Source organism: Oncorhynchus kisutch, linkage group LG25 (assembly GCF_002021735.2).
Source record: "Oncorhynchus kisutch isolate 150728-3 linkage group LG25, Okis_V2, whole genome shotgun sequence".
Lineage (NCBI taxonomy): Eukaryota > Metazoa > Chordata > Actinopteri > Salmoniformes > Salmonidae > Oncorhynchus > Oncorhynchus kisutch.
Genome location: NC_034198.2, coordinates 32,060,451 through 32,080,442, shown reverse-complemented (window position 1 = coordinate 32,080,442; position 19,992 = coordinate 32,060,451). Strand labels below are relative to the sequence as shown.

Sequence of the window (19,992 nt, the reverse complement as noted above, 5' to 3'; positions counted from 1 at the left end):
GATACCTTGCACTCAGAAGGTTCAACTAACGAGTTGTCCAGCTACATCAGTTTAGAAATTAGACTAAAATGCACTATTTAAAAAAAAAAAAAAATCAGGATTCACATTGTTCACAGATGCTCAGAGAGGTTCAAACGTATTCTGTTAAACAGTAGTTAATTATCAACGAGGTGTGATAACTATGGTGTCTGAGGCACTGTGAGCAGGAGAGATTAATGCAGTTTGGCTAACATCTCACCTGAACGGAGTTTACATTGACATTCATTGTGTTTAAATAACTAAAAAGAAAAAAAAGAGGTTCAATTGGATGTTTTTTTTGGCTCACTTGTGGGATCAGCTTCAGTCAAAGAAACCCCCCCACGCCCCCCCCCCAAATCCACATGCAATTAAAAAGCTCAACTGAAACAGACACTGTTAAGCCTAAATTAGTATCTGACCTGTTTTTTGGTGATTGTTGTGTTTTTTTACAGGACTTTAAGTTGCTGCTATGTCTAAATGTGTAGACAGTACCTGAAGGAGTGAGGGGTGTGTTTTATTTTACAGGACTTTAAGTTGCTGCTATGTCTAAATGTGTAGACAGTACCTGAAGGAGTGAGGGGTGTGTTTTATTTGACAGGACTTTAAGTTGCTGCTATGTCTAAATGTGTAGACAGTACCTGAAGGAGTGAGGGGTATGTTTTGTCCCTGAGGGTTTCTATGTCTCGCTCTCTCCACTTTTCTTTCAACATTGTAAGTTAAGATCTGACCACAATAATCTGAATATGTGTACATGACAATTCACACATTTGTGTTTTCTCAACAAAAAAGGAGTGGACGGGAGAGACCAGCAGAAATAGAGCAAGAGACAACAGCAACAAGAATAACAGAAGGGGAAGATATTTCACAAACGCATACAAAACAACTGATGGAAATACACCCCCTTTTTAAACCTTATAATACATAGAGAACACATGGTATGTATGAGTTAATTACACAAATCTTAAGTAGGTCATTGTATAGATCATGGCCGGGACGACTAAGATTTCAAGTTTCAAAGGTTGTCTGTGACAATAATTTGCCTTCCATACACTAGTGTTTCCAACCAATCCTTCACCCACAGGATCAAACCAATTCCACTTTACACATCCAACAGTGTCTTGAATCCACACCGCCAATAATTCAAAATCTCATTCCTTCATACATTGCCCAAAACATAAAAGGTATTTTAAAGTAAAAAGTATATTGAAGTTAATGTCTTCAGAAATGAATACACAAGTACTTTAAATAAGTAGACAAAGTGTATGTACAACAACCCAAACTGTATGTACACATCAGCTTAAAGTCTTTAATCAAAGGTCTTTATGAAGACTGCTTTCATACGGAATCATACCATCATAAAACCTCCACTCAAAACAGAGGAATGGAAATTAGAAAAGCAGTTTTGACATCAGCTGTTGCATACCTCCCTGGATCTGTGATAAGAGCTAAATATAACTATGTATCAAGTAAGGGACACGTTCAAAAGTTTGGGGTCACTTAGACAATTCCTTGATTTTGAAAAGAAAAGCAAATGTTTTGTCCACTAAAATATTATGAAATCGATAAGAAATACAGTGTAGACATTGTTAATGTTGTAAATGACTACTGTAACTGGAGACAGCAGAATATCTACAATGCCTTGCAAAAGACTTCATCCCCTTGGCATTGTTCCATTACAACCTGTAGTTTAAAAATGGATTCTCATTTGGATTTCATGTAATGGACAAACAAAATAGTCCAAATTGGTGAGAAAAATAAAAAGTAAAAACAGAAAAGTGGTGCGTGCATATGTATTCACCCCCTTTGCTATGAAGCCCCTAAATAAGATCTGGTGCAACCAATTACCTTCAGAAGTCACCTAGTTCAATAAAGTCCACCTGTGTGCAATCTAAGTGTCACATGATCTGTCACATGATCTCAGTATATATACACCTGTTCTGAAAGACCCCAGAGTCTGCAACACCACTAAGCAAGCGACACCATGGAGACCAAGGAGCTCTCCAAACAGATCAGGGACAAAGTTGTGGAGAAGTACAGATCAGGGTTGGGTTATAAAAAAATATCAGAAACTTTGAACATCCCACGAAGCACCATTAAATCCATTATTTAAAAAAATGGAAAGAATATGGCAACACAACAAACCTGCAAGAGAGGGCCGCCCACCAAAACTCACGGACCAGGCAAGGAGGGAATTAATCATAAGAGGCAACAAAGATAACCCTGAAGGAGCTGCAAAGCTCCACAGCGGAGATTGGAGTATATGTCCATAGGACCACTAAGCCGTACACTCCACAGAGCTGGACTTTATGGAAGTGGCCAGAAAAAAGCCAATGCTTAAAGAACAAAATAAGCAAACACGTATGATGTTCACCAAAAGGCATGTGGGAGACTCCCCAAACATATGGAAGAAGGTACTCTGGTCAGATGAGACTAAAATGTAGCTTTTTGGCCATCAAGGAAAATGCTTTGTCTGGCACAAGCCCAACACATCATCACACTGAGAACACCATCCCCACAGTGAAGTATGGTAGTGGTAGCATCATGCTGTCCCATGTTTTTCCATCGGCAGGGACTGGGAAACTGGTCAGAATTGAAGGAATGATGGATGGCGCTAAATACAGGGAAATTCTTGAGGGAAACCTGTTTCAGTCTTCCAGAGATTTGAGACTGGGACGCAGGTTCACCTTCCAGCAGGACAATGACCCTAAGCATACTGCTAATAAAACACTTGGGTGGTTTAAGAGGAAACATATGGAATGGCCTAGTCAAAGCCAAGACCTCAATCCAATTGAGAATCTGTGCTATGACTTAAAGATTGTTGTACACCAGCGGAACCCATCCAACCTGAAGGAGCTGGAGAAGATTTGCCTTGAAGAATGGGCAAAAATCCCAGTGGCTAGATGTGCCAAGCTTATAGAGACATGCCTAAAGAGACTTGCAGCTGTGATTGCTGTAAAAGATGGCTCTACAAAGTATTGACTTTGGGTGGCTTGAATAGTTATGCACGCTCAAGTTGTTTGTCTTATTTCACAATAAAAAATATTTTTCATATTCAAAGTGGTAGGCATGTTGTGTAAATCAAATGATACAAACCACCCAAAAAATACATTTGAATGCCAGGTTGTAAAGCAACAAAATAGGAAAAATGCCACGGGGTATTTACACAAGCCACTGTACATAAGTTTACAGAGGTCCATTATCAGCAACCATCACTCCTGTGTTCCAATGCCACATTGTGTTAGCTAGTCCAAGTTTATCATTTTAAAAAGGCTAACACAACGTGGCATTGGAACACAAGAGTGATGGTTGCTGATAATGGGCCTCTGAAAGCCTATGTAGTTATTCCATTTTATTCCAGTTTCCAGCTACAATAGTCATTTACAACATTAACAATGTCTACACCGTATTTCTGATCAATTTGAAATGGTCAAAAAGTGCTTTTCTTTCAAAAACAAGGACATTTCTAAGTGACCCCAAACTTTAACAGTAGTGTATGAGGTTTTAATATAATGTGCATTCTGGAAATATTCAGACCCCTTCCCTTTTTCCACATTGCAGCCTTATTCCAAAATGTCTTAAATCGACACACAATAACACATAATGACAAAGCGAAAACACATTTTTTTAAATAAAAAAATAGAAATACCCTATTTACATAAGAATTCAGACCCTTTGCTATGGAACTCGAAATTGAGCTCAGGTGCATCCTGTTTCCATTGATCATCCTTGAGATGTTTCTACAACTTGGGAGTCCACCTGTGGTAAATTCAATTGACTGGACATGATTTATAAAAAAGGCACACACCTGTATATATGAAGTCCCACAGTTGACAGTGCATGTCAGAGCAAAAACTAAGCCTCAGACAGGATTGTCTTAACACCGATCTGGGGAAGGGGACCAAAAAAAAAAATCTGCAGCATTGATGGTCCCCAAGAACACAGTGGCATACATCAATCTTAAATAGAATAAGTTAGGAACAACCAAGACTCTTCCTAGATCTTGCCACCCTTCCAAACTGAGCAATTGGGGGAGAAGGGCCTTGGTCAGGGAGGTGACCAAGAACCCGATGGTCACTGACAGAGCTCCAGGCTTGGTTTTTGCAGAGTAACTCTGTGGAGAACCTTCCGGAACGACAACCATCTCTGCAGCACTCTACCAATCAGGCCTTTATGTAGTGGCCAGACAGAAGCCACTCCTCAGATAAAAAGGCAAGACAGGCCAATTGGAGTTTACCAAAAGGCACCTAAAATACTCTCAGATCAATGTAAAATGGTTGGCCATTTGATGAATTGTTCAGCAGTCTTATGGCTTGGGGGGGTAGAAGCTGTTAAGGGGCCTTTTGGTCCTAGACTTGGTGCTCCGGTACCGCGCGGTAGCAGACAGAACGGTCTATGGACTTAGGTGACTGGAGTCTGACAATTTTGGGGGTCTTTATCGGACACTGCCTAGTATAGGTCCTGGATGTCAGGAAGCCCCAGTTATGTGCTGGGCCGTACGCACTACCCTCTGTAGTTCCTTACGGTCAGATGCCGAGCTGTTGCCATACCAGGCGGTGATGCAACCTGTCAGGATGCTCTTGATGGTGCATTTATAGAACCTTGAGGATCTGGGGACCCATGACAAATCTTTTCAGTTTCCTGAGAGAAAAGGTGCTGTCGTGCCCCCTTCACAACGGTCTTGGTGTGTCTGGACCATGATAGTTTGTTGACCCGCTTCATTTCAGCCTAGTTTATGTTAATTGGGGCCTGATCGGCCCTCCTTTTCCTATAGTCCAGAATCAGCTCCTTTGTCTTTCTCACATTGAGGGAGAAATAAGTGTGTGAATTGGATCATTTTCCTGTCCTGCTAAGCATTCACCATGTAAAAAGTATTTTGGGCGTCAGTAAAAATGTATGGATTAAAAAGGAATGTAGTGAAGTAAAAATTCAAATATAAAGTAGAGTACAGATACTTTAAAGTACTTGACTCCATTGGTTATTACAGACTTGGTCAGGGATTGAAAATGTCAGTGAAGACACTTCCCAGTTGGTCCGTGCATGCTTTGAGTACACTTGCTGCTAATCCATCTGGCCCCGCGGCTTTGTGAATGTTGACCAGTTTAAAAAGGTCTTCGTCACGTTGGCTATGAAGAGCGTGATCACACAGTTGTCCGGAACAGCAGGTGCTCTCAAGCATTCTTCAGTGTTGCTTGCCTCGAAGCGAGCATAAAAGGCATTTAGCTCATCTGGTTGAATCACGTCACTGGGCAGCTTGTGGCTGGGTTTCCCTTTGTCGTCCATAATAGTTTTCAAGCCCTGCCACACCTGACAAGCGTCTGAGCCAGTGTAGTAGGATTCAATCTTAGTCCTGTATTGATGCTTTGCTTGTTTGGTGGTTTGTCTGAGGTCATGGTGGGATTTCTTAGAAGCGTACGTACTGGAAAGCAGCAGCAGCAGCTCTAGTCTTTAGCTCGATGCGGATGTTGCCAGTAATCCATGGCTTCTGGTTGGGATATGTACGTATTGTCACTGTGGGGATGACTTCGTCAATGCACTTATTGATGAAGCCAGTGACTGAGGTGGTGTACTCCTCAATGCAATTGGATGAATCCCGGAACATATTCCAGAGCTAGCAAAACAGTCCTGTAGTGTAGCATCCGTGTCATCTGACAACTTCCATATTGAGCGTGTCACTGGTAAAAATCGTAGATGGTCCAGTTTGTTTTCTAATGATGACACGGTGGCCAATAATACCGAGGGTAGTGATGGTTTATCTACTCGGTGAATTCTTACAAGGCACCCCGCCCTCCTCCTCCTCTATCTCCGTTTTTTCCCCACGAGGATGACAGGGATTTGGGCCGTGTCTTGACAAAGCAGTATATGCTTCGCGTCGGACTCATTAAAGAAAAAATAATACTCATCCAGTTCGAGGTGAGTAAGCACTGTTCTGATGTCCATGAGCCTGTAAAACGGCAGCCGTCCCCTCTGGCGCCATTATCAACCTTCCAAGACAATGACACTACGCACACAGCCAAGACAATGGAGAAGTGGCTTCGGGACAAGGCTCTGAATGTCCTTGAGTGGGCCCAGCCAGAGCCTGGACTTGAACATCTCTGTAGAGACCTGAAAATAGCTGTGCAGTGACGCTCCCCATCCAACCGGACAGAGCCTGAGAGGATCTACAGAGAAGAATGAGAGCGTCATACCCAAGAAGACTTGAGGCTGTAATCGCTGCCAAAGGTGCTTCAACAAAGTACTGATTAAATGGTCTAAATACTTATGTAAACGTGATATTTCAGTGTTTTTTTATACATTTGCAAAAATGTATAAAAACCTGTTTTTGCTTTTCATTATGTGATATTGTGTGCAGATTGGAGGGGAAAAACAATTGAATCCATTTTAGAATAAGGCTGTAACATAACAAAATGTGGAAAAAGTCAATGAATACTTTCTGAATGCATCTGTAAAATCTGTCTGCGTGTATAGTTTGGTATAATTAGTGTTAAGACTATTTTTATAAATACTGCAGGAATCAAAAGGACTACAACTATCTTGTCAAGAAACATCATCTCATTGACCTGAAGGGTGTGCAAGCTTCTGAAAAGCTTCTCATCGAAGCATTGGAGTGTGAAGGGTCCATTTACATTTCTGACTTATTGGGAAGAACGCCTACAAGCTATTCAATCAAAAACACATTAGTAGAAACACGGACAAAAACCAACAACCAAAGATCGAAAAACATGAACACCCTCACCTTTAAAATATGAGTCAATTAGGGTGCATTCCACTTTTACAGAACCTTGAAATATTTACAAAAAGCGTACCAACCCAGTCCTTCAATTTTCAGTGGTGTTGTATAATAGATCTCATCCAAGAAAATATTTGCTAATATCAACCTTTGCCAAGTGGTATTCACATCTCCTTACATAAATAATTTTGTAGCTTAATTAACCTGATGGGCCATGGACAGCAAATCGCAAAGCTGTTGACAACAAGATTACGGAATACATCTAAAGCAGCGAGTCAACAAACAGCTAGCGGAGTTCAACACGTACTGCAAAAAAGCATTGGCCCATATCCTTCGCTTGTGTTTATGGGAAATTGCTCCATACTGCCTCAAGAAGTAAGATGTATTTGATGCAGGTTCAGTCCTTTTCTACAGATGAGGTAGCAGAAACCAACAGAGTGGCTGCTGTGGATTTCTGTCATTTTAACATTAAAACAAGTTCCACAAGGGTTGTGTTAACACGGAAACTGTTTGTGTATTGTGGAAGAACGGACCGCATGCAAAAGGCTAATAAAAAACCTTGAATTTCTCTCCAAATAGTCTAATCTTGTCTCAGTAACTGGATTTATAAATGTCCATTTTATGGCAGCGACTACGTAGGAGCAAGGCTCCGTGATTGTCATGGTAACACAGAAAAGCCTTGCAACTGTTTAATTTGATTAAAAAGTAACTCACTTTGATTTGTTTACCTTTTTGTTGTCAATCCCATCGAATCCACTTATAAAAACAGACTCATCCTCAAAACAAAGATGTAATCTTGATTAGTTTCCGATGACCAATTACAATGAAATGAAATCATAACCCAAATCTATTGCAACTACTGTGAAGCATATGTCTCGACTTGAGGGTTATCACAGTTGGTTTGCAAGTTCATCAAAAGCTTTCTACATATACAGTACCAGTCAAAAAAGTTGACTCCTCATTCAAGGGTTTTTCTTTATTTTTTCATCTAAATTGTAGAATAATAGCAAAGACATCAAAACCCATGTGGGTTTTAGTAGTAAAAGAAAAAAAGGTGTTGAATCAAAATATATTTTCTATATTTGAGATTCTTCAAAGAAGAAAACCTTTGCCTTGACAACAGCTTGCACACTTTGCATTCTCTCAACCAGCTTCATGAGGAATGCTTTTCCAACAGTCTTGAAGGAGTTGCCATGTATGCTGAAAACTTGTTGGCTACTTTTCCTTCACTCTGTGGTCCAACTCATCCCAAACCATCTCAAATTGGTTGAGGTCGGGTGATTGTGGAGGCCAGGTCATCTGATGCAGCACTCCATCACTCTCCTTGGTCAAATAGCCATTACACAGCCTGGAGGTGTTTTAGGTCATTGTCCTGCTGAAAATCAACAGATGGGATGGCGTATCGCTGCAGAATGCTGTGGTAGCCATGCTGGTTTAGTGTGCCTTGAATTCTAAATCAATCACAGACAGTGTCACCAGCAAAGCTCCCCCACACCATAACACCTCCATGGTTCACAGTGGGAAAAACACACGCGGAGATCATCCGTTCACTTACTCTGCATCTCACAAAGACACGGCAGTTGGAACCAAAAATCTCAAATTTGGACTGAGACCAAAGGCGGATTTCCACCGATCTAATGTCCATTGCTTGCGTTTCTTGGCCCAAGCAGGTCTCCACTTCTTATTGGTGTCCTTTAGTAGTGCTTTCTTTGCAGTCATTTGGCCATGAAGGCCTGATTCTCTAAGGCTGGTAACTCTAATAAATGTATCCTCTGCAGCAGAAAAGTTCTTTAAATTTTCCAGATTGACTGGCCTTCATGTCTTAAAGTAATGATGGACTGTCATTTCTCTTTGCTTATTTGAACAGTTTTTGCCATAATATGGACTTGGTCTTTTATCAAATAGGGCTATATTCTGTATACCCACCCTACCTTGTCACAACACAAATGATTGAATGCATTAAGAAAGAAAGAAATTCCACAAATTAACTTTTAAAAAGGCACCCCTGTTAATTGAAATGCATTCCAGGTGACTTCCTCCTGAAGCTGGTTGAGAGAATGCCAAGCGTTTGCAAAGTAATCATCAAGTCAAAGGGTGGCTACTTTGAAGAATCTCAAATATAAAATAGCTTTTTTGGTTACTGCATTTTTTGATATGTGATATTTCATAGTTGACGTCTTAACTATTATTGTACAATGTAGAAAATAGTACAAAAATAAAGAAAACCCCTTGAATGAGTCGGTGTGTACAAGCTTTTGACTGACATACATTGCACATTTAAAAAGTAACATTTACAGTAGATTCATACTAATTAGTTAACCTAGTAGTCAACTATATTTATTTTCACTATACTTATATACACCTGAAAGACTAAAGGAAATGTCAGAGATTCTGAAATGTAATGTTGTCCAAAAAATTAAAAAACTGAAAAGGAGCAGCCTTGCTTAAGGAAAGTTCTTGTTTTTTGCATTTCATTTCATGCATTTCATGTGATATCAGTTAAGTTTGACCAATTATCTAAGAGTTTGTAGCTGTGTGTTCACAGTGGGCCAAAATCAAATCCTTGGTCTAATATTCTGAAATGTCCTGAGGTATAACTGTCGATAGGGTAAGTAGTACTCACAGCAGTTTTGCCAAATTCACAGCGGGACGCCATGTTGCTGCTTCCGAGCGTTCTAGTCACGATGAGTATTTGGATTCTAGTTCTGATTGTAGAATTAGATAAGTAAACATCGTGTACAATTCTGAGATATCCATAAATTGTTATTGGTCGGTATTACCAAGGAGGAGCAAATACGGCATCCATTGAATGTGATGTTTTCTAAAAACATCACGATGTTTAAACTGCAATGGGCTTCAGCATATTCTACACTTCTCCAAAGAATTTCCTTAGTGCTATGCGCCACATGGCGAAACCTTTGAAACCGTTGAGACTCATCAATTTACTGCACCTTAAAGCTGCAATCTAACACGTGAATAAAACCAATCTTTAAATACATCGTTTTTTTAAATGTTTTAAGAACAAACATTTCCACCTGTCCCTTGTCCTGGTCTTCTTCTGTTAAGCAGGGACAGACATCACTAGAGGGAACGAAACTACCCGACTTCACACCTGAAGTTTGTTGTGCCAACTGCAGCGCCGCACAGATTTAAACTGTCCAGGAGGCTCAAACTGGTAAACAAATGCTCGGTTAAGGTAAGTTGTGAGAACATCTGATAAGAGTCATATATTTATCAGTCAATGGTAAGACATCCCAAAAGTGTCTGTTCGCAGACAACAAAAAATGAAAATGTACCCCTTTTCAGATGATTCTGAGTAAGATACAAGAGGCATGGAAATAAGTAGGAGATATACATCTGAGTGAGGTATGTTTGTGTATAGATATCTAACATAGTATATACATTTCTGATAAAGATAGAAATATACACATTCACACAAGTACTGCAGCCACACACAAACATTACCCTGAGTTGTGGTGAAGGCTACAGGTAAACACAGGTAAAGAAATGTCCCAGTCACACAGCGGAAAGACATCTGAGTGGTTGTAACTCTGCCGTGCTTTTGGAGAGTATAAACGGTTAGCTTGCGTCACAAAAACAATGTGCAGGCTTCAATGAGGCAGAAGTCGTGTGATTCTGGATGGCCAGACTGCTAGCAACAATGACAAGAAACTGCCACCTGGGGAATTGTGGGTGGCGTGTTTTAGCTAGTTTGATGTCTTTGATACAATGTCTTGTTTTGAGGTGTTTTGACTGATGTCACATCTATGCTAATAAAGCCAAAATTCACTAGCTAGCTCACCAACAACTGACATGTATTTCAGAGAAAAGTGCTCATTGTGCAAATGTACGTTTCAATACACATGAGACAAAATATAGTTTACGTGTCAACAATCTAGGCCAAACCAGTTTCTCTATAGTGATTTTTTAGCTAAACAGCCAACACGTCTATAGCTGAGGTTTGGTTGGTAACTAAGGAGGTGAAATTGCAGACAGAGGATTCTGTTCTCCCAACAAACAAAAACATACAACCTCACATTAAGATTTTCAGTAGTTGCAGGCATCCTTGCAACCACATATTCTTTCTGCTGTAGTTTGGTCTATTCAATCTCAGGTGTGCATTTGCTGAACAGTGACAGGGAACGAGATTGTGAGCTTAAAGTCAAACACTGGTTGACAAAGTAAAATAAACATTATAAACCCCCATTTAGGTGGTCAAATATGAATAGAGTTTCAAATAGAAGCCTTGATTCTACATGTCGAGGGCTGAACATGCGTCATCATTATGACCCAAACAAAGAAATTAGGTTGGTGAATCCAACCCAAATGTCTCCAACCTTAGTGCTACAAGGTCTGCAGGCTTTTGATTCAGCTGGCCTCCAATAAGACCATACATTTCCTGTAGTTCTACAGGACCTGGGTTGCAGGCCGTTGGCTCAACCCGAAGTGCTGCAATAACTAGAGTACTCCTAGAAGACAGTAAGGGGTGCCACTGATCAATATAGAACTCTGAAGACAATTGGGCTTGGTCCAATGGCAATTTTGCCAACACATCACACATTATATTAGTCAAATAGTAAAAATATTAGATTATGTTAGCACCGTATCTAAAGCAGTTTCAGGATGAACCGTTAAAATATTGTTTGATATCCTTATACAGCACAAACAAGCTTCATGAAACACTGCCAAAACATATTTCAAATATGGAGTGTTTCAACAATGTCTAGGACAACGTCGAGGGGCAGAGACTATTTAGTGTTTGATTGATTTAGACAACAGCTACTTATAGGCTTACCAAACATATTGAAACAATTAAAGAGCTAAGATGAATAGGTCAGATTGATTCACGGGGTAGATCACAGTAAGTAGAAGTGCATTTGGAATAAATCAACATACCTAACTGATCAATTGTGTACTAGCTATATAGACTCCACAGGAGGTTGGTGGCACCCTAATTGGGGAGGACGGGCTTGTGGTAATGGCTGGAGCGGAATGGTATCAAACACATGGTTTGATGCCATTTCATTTGCTCTGTTCCAAACATTATTATGAGCCATCCTCCCCTCAGCAGCCGCCCCTGATAGACTCCTCTGTCATTGCCACTGCCTGGCAAATGCAAATGATTACCTGGTCTAGGAAAAAACATCACATATCATCAAGTACTGAATCTCTTTCAATCGTGACTTTATTCGTCGGGGGAGAGGCGTGTACTGAGCAGCTGCCTGCCGTTCTCTCCAGATGCTGACACAGACTGAAGGTCCATGGTCGCATACAGAGCTTCTTGGCTCTCTGGGGCCTCCGTATCCTCCGGTTCCTCCATGTGGCTCATCAGCTTCAGCTTCTTCTTGGGTGGATGTTTCAGGGTGCCAAGGCGCTCCTTGACTTTATACTCCAGCGTGCTGTGAGGGATCCCGTAGACGGTCTGAGCCTTGGACACGCTCATCTTCCCCTCCATCACCACTCCGATAGCTTCCTCTAGCAGCTCTGCGTTGTACTGACGGTATCGTCCCCTCTTTTTCCTCAGATGCATGTTGCCGAGGTCTGCCTCGGGGTCAGAGGTAGGATACTGCCCCCCAGAGGCAGGGCGGTCTGCATCGGATGAAGCCCAGTACTCCCTCTCTCCTCCACTGCTTCCCAGGCGGCTGTGTTTGGGCAGGATGGACCTCTGCCTCTTCCCCAGGCTGTTCTCACTGTGGTGGCTGGGGAGTCTGTAGGGATCAGAGCTCTGGGAGCCCAAGCAGAAGTCCATCCCCAGGCCTCTCACCTGGGGGATTTTGAGGTCAACGGTCGGGGAATGGGAAAGAGAGATGCCCGGGTCTCTGGGGGCCTCCTGGATGAATGCCTTCCCACAGGAGGGCGACTTGGTGAAGAGCCCTGCAGCCTCCAGCAAGCTGGGTAGGTCTTTGAGGTGGTCTCCAGCTCTGCTGTTGGCCCGGAGCTTCAGGAGGGCTCCGAAGTGGGTCTTGGAGGCCCAGGACGGAGAGCCGTACCTGGAAAGGAGAGAGAGGTGGTCGAAGGGTCTGGACATCTGGTTCTGGTTGGGAGACAACTCTGGGCTGGAATATAGGTTCACTTCCTGTTTGATGTGCAGGGCGTGACAGAGAGGCGAGGGGGGCTTTAAAGGGACAGAGTGGCTGAAATTCTCCCTCCTCCCATCCTGCAGGCTCCACATAGGCAGCCCGGCCTGTCCGTCAGCACTCAGGGAACGCCTGATTGGATGGAAGGAAATTGGGTGTAAGCAGAGCTTGCACAGTGCTTTAATGTTTCTCTCGCTAGGGGAGGATGGGTTGGGGGAGGGAAGATGAGGCCACTCCTTTATTGGTTGATCTTGCTTAGGTAACATCATATTATAAAATATATACGTCTGTGAGTGTGCGCTACTTTTAAGAACAAAAAAGGCTCAAGGTTTGGGAATTTGTTTATTTTGGCTTCGCATTTTATTACAAATTATGCGTCAGTCCAACATAACAATAAGAAAAAAAATATGCGGAACAAGAAAATCAAAAGAAAAATATGAAATCTAAAAAAAAAGTTCATGTCCAGCTCTGTTCAGATAGGGCAGGAGAGTGAGGGGGGCATGTTGGTCATTAGTCCTGTCCATATAGCTCAGGGGGAGGGAGGTGGCATGTGGTCATTAGTCCTGTCCATATAGCTCAGGGTGGAGGGGGAATGTTGTCATTAATCCTGTCCATATAGCTCAGGGGGAGGAAGGCATGTTGGTCATTAGTCCTGTCCATATAGCTCAGGGGAGGGAGGAGGGCATGTTGGTCATTAGTGCCTGTCCATATAGCTCAGGGGGAGGGAGGAGGGCAATGTTGGTCATTAGTCCTGTCCATATAGCTCAGGGTGGGAGGGGGGCATGTTGGTCATTAGTCCTGTCCATATAGCTCAGGGGGAGGGAGGTAGGGCATGTTGGTCATTAGTCCTGTTCCATATAGCTCAGGGGGGAGGAAGGCATGTTGGTCATTAGTCCTGTCCATATAGCTCAGGGGGGAGGGGGGCATGTTGGTCATTGTCCTGTCCATATAGCTCAGGGGGGAGGGAGGAGGGCATGTTGGTCATTAGTCCTGTCCATATAGCTCAGGGTGGAGGGGGGCATGTTGGTAACAGATACAGAGCAGGGCACGATGACCGTGTTGCCAAATGACTAATGCTAACCTAGCGATAGCCCTTAGCGAGTGACGTTACCACTGAACAAGCACAGCAATAAAAGAGTAAGCCATCAGTATGGGATGTTATAGGGCTACTTACTGTACATAAACACTCACAATATCAACCTGACAAGTACTGTTACTAAGAAAAACATCTGAAATACTTGTCTGCAAGGTCAGCACTCAAGGCACACACAGAATGTGTGACAGAACATAGCAAATCATCAGGTCTTATTGAGTGAACATGATTACATTAAATTGATGGGTGAATGATTGATTTGTGATGAGAGGAAATAATGACGGACACCGAGGCAAATAAAATAAGCATGCGCTTTACTGTTGCTAATGCACTAGCAGGCATAAACCAATATATTATGACTTGACAGGTGTCTGTTTTTTTTTGCACTTCTAAATATTCCCTCCACCTTCAAATCAGTTCTCCATCTCACCTCAGCTTTGAAATATCATTTCAGAGAGAAAATGGGGGAGAAAGAGAGAGATTGGTAGATACTAGATATATGGACCTATACATCTGTGGATCTCTGTATACAGAGCTGTACATTCTGAACAGCTTTACCACAAGCAGCTGGCTCTCTTCCTTCCTTCACCCACTCCCTCCCTCCCTCACACTCACCCTTCACCCACTCCCTCACACTCACTCACTCACTCACCCACCCTTGCTTGCTTCCTTCCCTCCACCTTCCTTCCTCACTCCCCTCCCTCCCTTCACTCGCACCCTCCCTTCATTCACCCACCCCGCCTTCCTTCACTTCCCTCCCTCCCCCTCGTGTCCTTCCCTTCCTTCACCCCTCCCTTCCCTCCCCCTCGTATCCTTCCCTTCACCCCCCTCGTATCCTTCCCTCCCCCTCGTGTCCATCCCTTCACCCCCCTCCCTTCCTTCCCTCCTCCTCATGTCCTTCCCTTCCTTCACTCCCTCTAAAGAGAGGAGTGTAGCTAGAGAGCGAAGAAACTGGTGCTTAATTAATCCAAATTAAAAATGATTTCCGCTGTGTTCCCCTTCAAATGCACTAACATCCATACCGCGGTGTGATGATATCATGAGGCATTGCCCTAGGGCAAAACACAAGACTTTACTGGATTAAAGATTTTACATTATTTTTTACCTTGAAATGTAGGTCAATGTAAACCATTGACCACCATGCAGTGTAATTAGTAGAACGGAAAGCTCTACGGGTTAGGGGTTTATTTGGATTATTCCTAAAGATCCATTGGAATATTAACTACATCTTATTGTGTATTTAAAAGGAATACAATAATAATAATAATAATAATAATATAATGTCTCCTGATACCAAAGCATTTCCTTCAAGATGTGAAGATGCACATATAAAACCACTAATGTCACACAGTCAAATCAACACGCACACCATGCATCTCCCCAGGACCAGAGATGGTGACCATCGCTTCATGAGCTCCTACAGGTTATTATAAACTGTTGTTTGAACAGGTTGGGGAGTGAGCTATGGTAAAGCCCTACGGGAAGTAGAAACAGAAAGTTGGTCTTACCCTTTAAGAGTGGACGTCTGGGAAAGATGTGGGCTGCGGAGCGATGGTGTGCTGCTTTTGGACCGTCCCTTTTTGACTGACAGGTCCAGGACTCCATCTAGGTACAGGACACAAGGATTAGCGCAGTACGTGAGCAAAAGGGTTTAATATATTCCCAGTATTTTACAAAACGTTCCATCCCAAGAATAAATCCTTCTCCCGGGTAACCCAGTATTTCCCGCCAAAACCGGAAGGGTCTTTCAAAAGCATTATAAAGCATTGAAATACACTTTGATCAGCATGAAAATTCAAACCTGATGCTACCTCAGCCTGATAAGCCAAATATGTCATATATTTTACGAGCCGTACATTAACAACATTTAAAGAGCCCAAGCCCAAAAAAGGACAAATGTTTGTGCTGTTAACGAATAAATATATGATATAGGCTACTGCACATTACGCACGACAGGAAAACATACAAATCCATAGATGTAGCTAGCTACAGTTGAAGTTGGAAGGTAACATACACCGATGTTGGAGTCATTAAAACTAGTTTTTCAACCATTCCACAAATTTCAAGTAGGTTAGGACATCTACTTTGTGCATGACAAGTTATATTTCCAACAATTGTTAACAGACAGATTATTTCACTTATAACTCACTGTATCACAATTCCAGTGGGTCAGAAGTTTACATATACTAAGTTGACTGTGCCTTTAAACAGCTTGGAAAATTCCAGAAAATTAGTTCATGGCTTTAGAAGCTTCTGATAGGCTAATTGACATCATTGAGTCAATTGGAGGTGTATCTGTGGATGTATTTCAAAGTTTACCTTCAAAATTCACCCAACTTATTGTGGGAAGCTTGTGGAAGGCTACCCGAAACGTTTGACCCAAGTTAAACAATTTAAAGGCAATGCTACCAAATACACCCTATTAGTATGTAAACTTCTGACCCACTGGGAATGTGCTGAAAGAAAAAAGCTGAAATAAATAAATTCTCTACTATTCTACTGACATTTCACATTCTTAAAATAAAGTGGTGATCCTAATTGACCCAAGACAGGGCATTTTTACTAGGATTAAATGTTAGGAATTGTGAAAAACTGAGTTGAAATGAATTTGGCTAAGGTGTATGTAAACTTCAGACTTCAACTGTATGTGCTCTCTTGGGTAAATACATTAAACTAGCTCCATTAAGCTAATCTTTTTGAGTGTGAACTGTATTACATGGACTGGAATTACGCACATCATTCAAACCAGGATAATGCAAAAGAGAACATGTGATTCTGGTGCAGCACATGCTGCCTACAAAGTTAAATGTAGCCTGTAGGCTAGCACATTTTGAAATATAAAAATGTGGCCCATTTCTATATCGAGTATGCTGACGCATATGTAGCTTTCATAATATTTCCCTAATGTTATTAGTCTACCTCTTTCGCTTAATTCCTTCCTCGCTAAGTTAACAGTTAAGGACAACAAAACTTATTTCATTAATCTTCATCATGCTAATGACATCCCTGAATAGTATAGGACTAGAATTAGATGCAGAAGGCTTTCACGTCTCTTCAAGAAGATTGAATGGTTCTGGTTCTGAATGAATAACCGCCATCGCGTGTTCACTCTTCTTTTAAAGTACCTGAGAGTTCTATTGGCTGCTGAATTTAACATTCAGCAAAAAAAAAGAGCTTGCATCCCTCTTCGTATAGTCTATTGGTATAATGCTAAAATAAATTACATCCAGCAAGCTATTCTAGTGTAGCTTTTCATGCTTGGGACTCCAAGAGCTAAGGAGTGGTTTTTAAGGAGAGGTCAGCGGAGAACAGGTCCTTGTGTATTGAGCAAGAGACATAATCTATAAGCTTATTATGCATACCCCATCATTAATTAGCTAAATATAAGGCCAATACAGCAGTGAATGTAAATATGAAAGATGTAGGCTAGGACATCAATATATAGGGCTATACATACACACATATACACATCTAGAACAGGGTTATCTATTTTGGATGCAATTTGAATAGAGTTGGAGAGAGAGAAAGACAGTGTTTGCAAGTGCACTGATTTAAACAACAATATTAGAGTGAGAGTCTGTTTAAAAACTCTGCAATTAAAAAATAATCTTTACAATGAAAAAACAAGGTGACCCTCGAAAGCCAGATGGAGATGGTAAATTAGATGCACATTTGGTCTATATGTTATGGTATCATAGGCTATGCAGCAGCAAATGTACCTGTCAGAAGGGAATAAAAGTTAGCATGGTGAGATGATAAGTCTACATGCATTGTGAACTGCGCTCCATACTGAGATGGGCTGTCTGTCCCCACCCTGAGGGTTGGTTCATCATGCAGAGGATATAGAGAAGGCAGATTAAGGCATTGCATATAATTTAACAGTTCCATATCACGCCATGCTGTTCATACAAATCATTTATTATAATTTACCAGTATCTGGCAGTTACTTATCCGGGGAAAAAGGAGTGGTTTTGGGTGGTAAATTCCTATAAATCTCAGTAACCAGGTTCCCATCATTCAACCCTAGTGTGCAGTACAGTAGTGTATTGAATCTGCTGGTACCTTGTTCTGCAGGCTGTGGCGGGAACCTCTTGAAAGTTAGGAAGAGGTTACTTTACATCAAATATATTACCAGTACAAGTGTGTCTGCTCGGTCAGTCTACTACCAGCACTAGTGCATCTGCTGCTACCTTGTTCTACAGGCTGTGGCAGAGGCTTCTTGACAGTGAGGTCGAGAGGCAAGTCCTGGTCGGCCATCAGCAGCTTGGAGAGGACGGGGTTCTGGCTGGGTACGGAGGGGGTAGCAGTACCACCAGGGCTGGCAGCTGGGGGCACCGTGGGCAGCGAGGGGGGAGGAGGCAGGCTTTGGTCTGAGTGGGGACCAGGCCTGGGAGTGGAGCGGCTGTCCGGAGTAGAGGAACTACTTTTTGAGGTATATTCTGCAGCAAACTGGCGGATCATCCTCTGCATTATGTCCAGAGCCACTCCTGGAATGTGCGGGTCTGAGAAGCTGGGCACATCTGAGGGAGGGACAGGGGAAAATAACATTATAAAGACATCTGTAGAGACGGTTGACCCTAAGCCCGTGAGCGAAAGCCATCTCAACCAAAGCAACAGTTTCTCAAATGTAACTAAGAGCACACATGGTCCTGTTAGATATTCCTGTCGATACACAATCTTACAGAAATTGCTGTAACAAATATAGTTCTTCGTAAGTAAAGACCTACCTTTTTTGTAGAGGACTGCATTAAAAAATTCCTCTGCTTGTTTCTCAAGTCTGTTGATCTTGGTCTGGTCTTTGACCAGCAGGGGTTCAGCCCCACTCTCCAACCCCTGGTTGTTCAGGCCAACTAAGTGCTCCTTGGAGAAGAGAGAAACCAGAAACAAATGGATTAGCGTCTTAGCAGCAGAAGTGACATGCTGTGGCATATGGTAGACACGTACTTAACTTCTTGGTGACTGGGGGCAGTATTGAGTAGCTTGGATGAATAAGGTGCCCAGAGTAAACAGTCTGCTACTCAGCCATAAAAGCTAGAATATGCATAGAATTAGAAAATTTTGAAAGAAAATACTCAAGTTTCTAAAACTGTTTGAATGATGTCTGAGTATAAACAACTCATATGGCAGGCGAAAACCTGGGAAAAATCCAACCAGGAAGTGGGAAATCTGAGGTTTGTAGTTTTTCAACTCATTGCCATTCCAATATACCGTGTCTGTGGGGTCATTTTGCACTTCCTAAGGCTTCCACTAGATGTTAACAGTCTTTAGAACCTTGTTTGAGGCTTCTACTGTGAAGTGGGAGCGAATGAGAGGGGATTGAGCCAGGTGTCTGGCAGATTGCAACGAGCTCGTGACACGAGGTCATGTGAAAGTTAGCTTGCGTTCCATCGCTTTTCTACAGACAAAGGAATTCCCCAGTTGGAACATTATTGAAGATTTATGATAAAAACATCCTAAATATTGATTCTATACTTCTTTTGACATGTTTCTACGACCTGTAATAGAACTTTTTGGACTTTTCGTCCGACCTTTCGGCTGGACTTGCACGCGCGTTTGTTTACCAAACACCCTAACAAAAGAAGGTATTTGGACATAAATGATGAACTTAATCGAACAAATATAAATATATATATATACACTGCTCAAAAAAATAAAGGGAACACTTAAATAACACAATGTAACGCCAAGTCAAATCACACTTCTGTGAAATCAAACTGTCCACTTAGGAAGCAACACTGATTGACAATAAATTTCACATGCTGTTGTGGAAATGGAATAGACAACAGGTGGAAATTATAGGCAATTAGCAAGACACCCCCAATAAAGGAGTGGTTCTGCAGGTGATAACCACAGACCACTTCTCAGTTCCTATGCTTCCTGGCTGATGTTTTGGTCACTTTTGAATGCTGGCGGTGCTATCACTCTAGTGGTAGCATGAGACGGAGTCTACAACCCACACAAGTGGCTCAGGTAGTGCAGCTCATCCAGGATGGCACATCAATGCGAGCTGTGGCAAGAAGGTTTGCTGTGTCTGTCAGCGTAGTGTCCAGAGCATGGAGGCGCTACCAGGAGACAGG

General features: G+C 42.1%; 1 protein-coding gene across 5 annotated transcripts in view; it reads right to left on the bottom strand.

The window, feature by feature from the left end:
* The window catches only part of LOC109881414 (ligand-dependent corepressor), a 59,411-nt gene that overhangs the window by 14,014 nt on the left and 25,405 nt on the right, over positions 1-19,992 (bottom strand). For 4 of the 5 annotated variants that reach the window (XM_031804714.1, XM_031804715.1, XM_031804717.1 and 1 more), the window contains exons 4-6: positions 18,643-18,775; positions 18,106-18,435; positions 15,424-15,520 (exon numbers count right to left, since the gene is read on the bottom strand). In XM_031804714.1, coding sequence (XP_031660574.1) covers positions 15,424-15,520; positions 18,106-18,435; positions 18,643-18,775 — 560 coding nt within the window. Of the gene's footprint in view, positions 1-8,979; positions 12,955-15,423; positions 15,521-18,105; positions 18,436-18,642; positions 18,776-19,992 lie in introns of those variants that run through there. The other variant, XM_031804718.1, reaches the window with a different exon arrangement.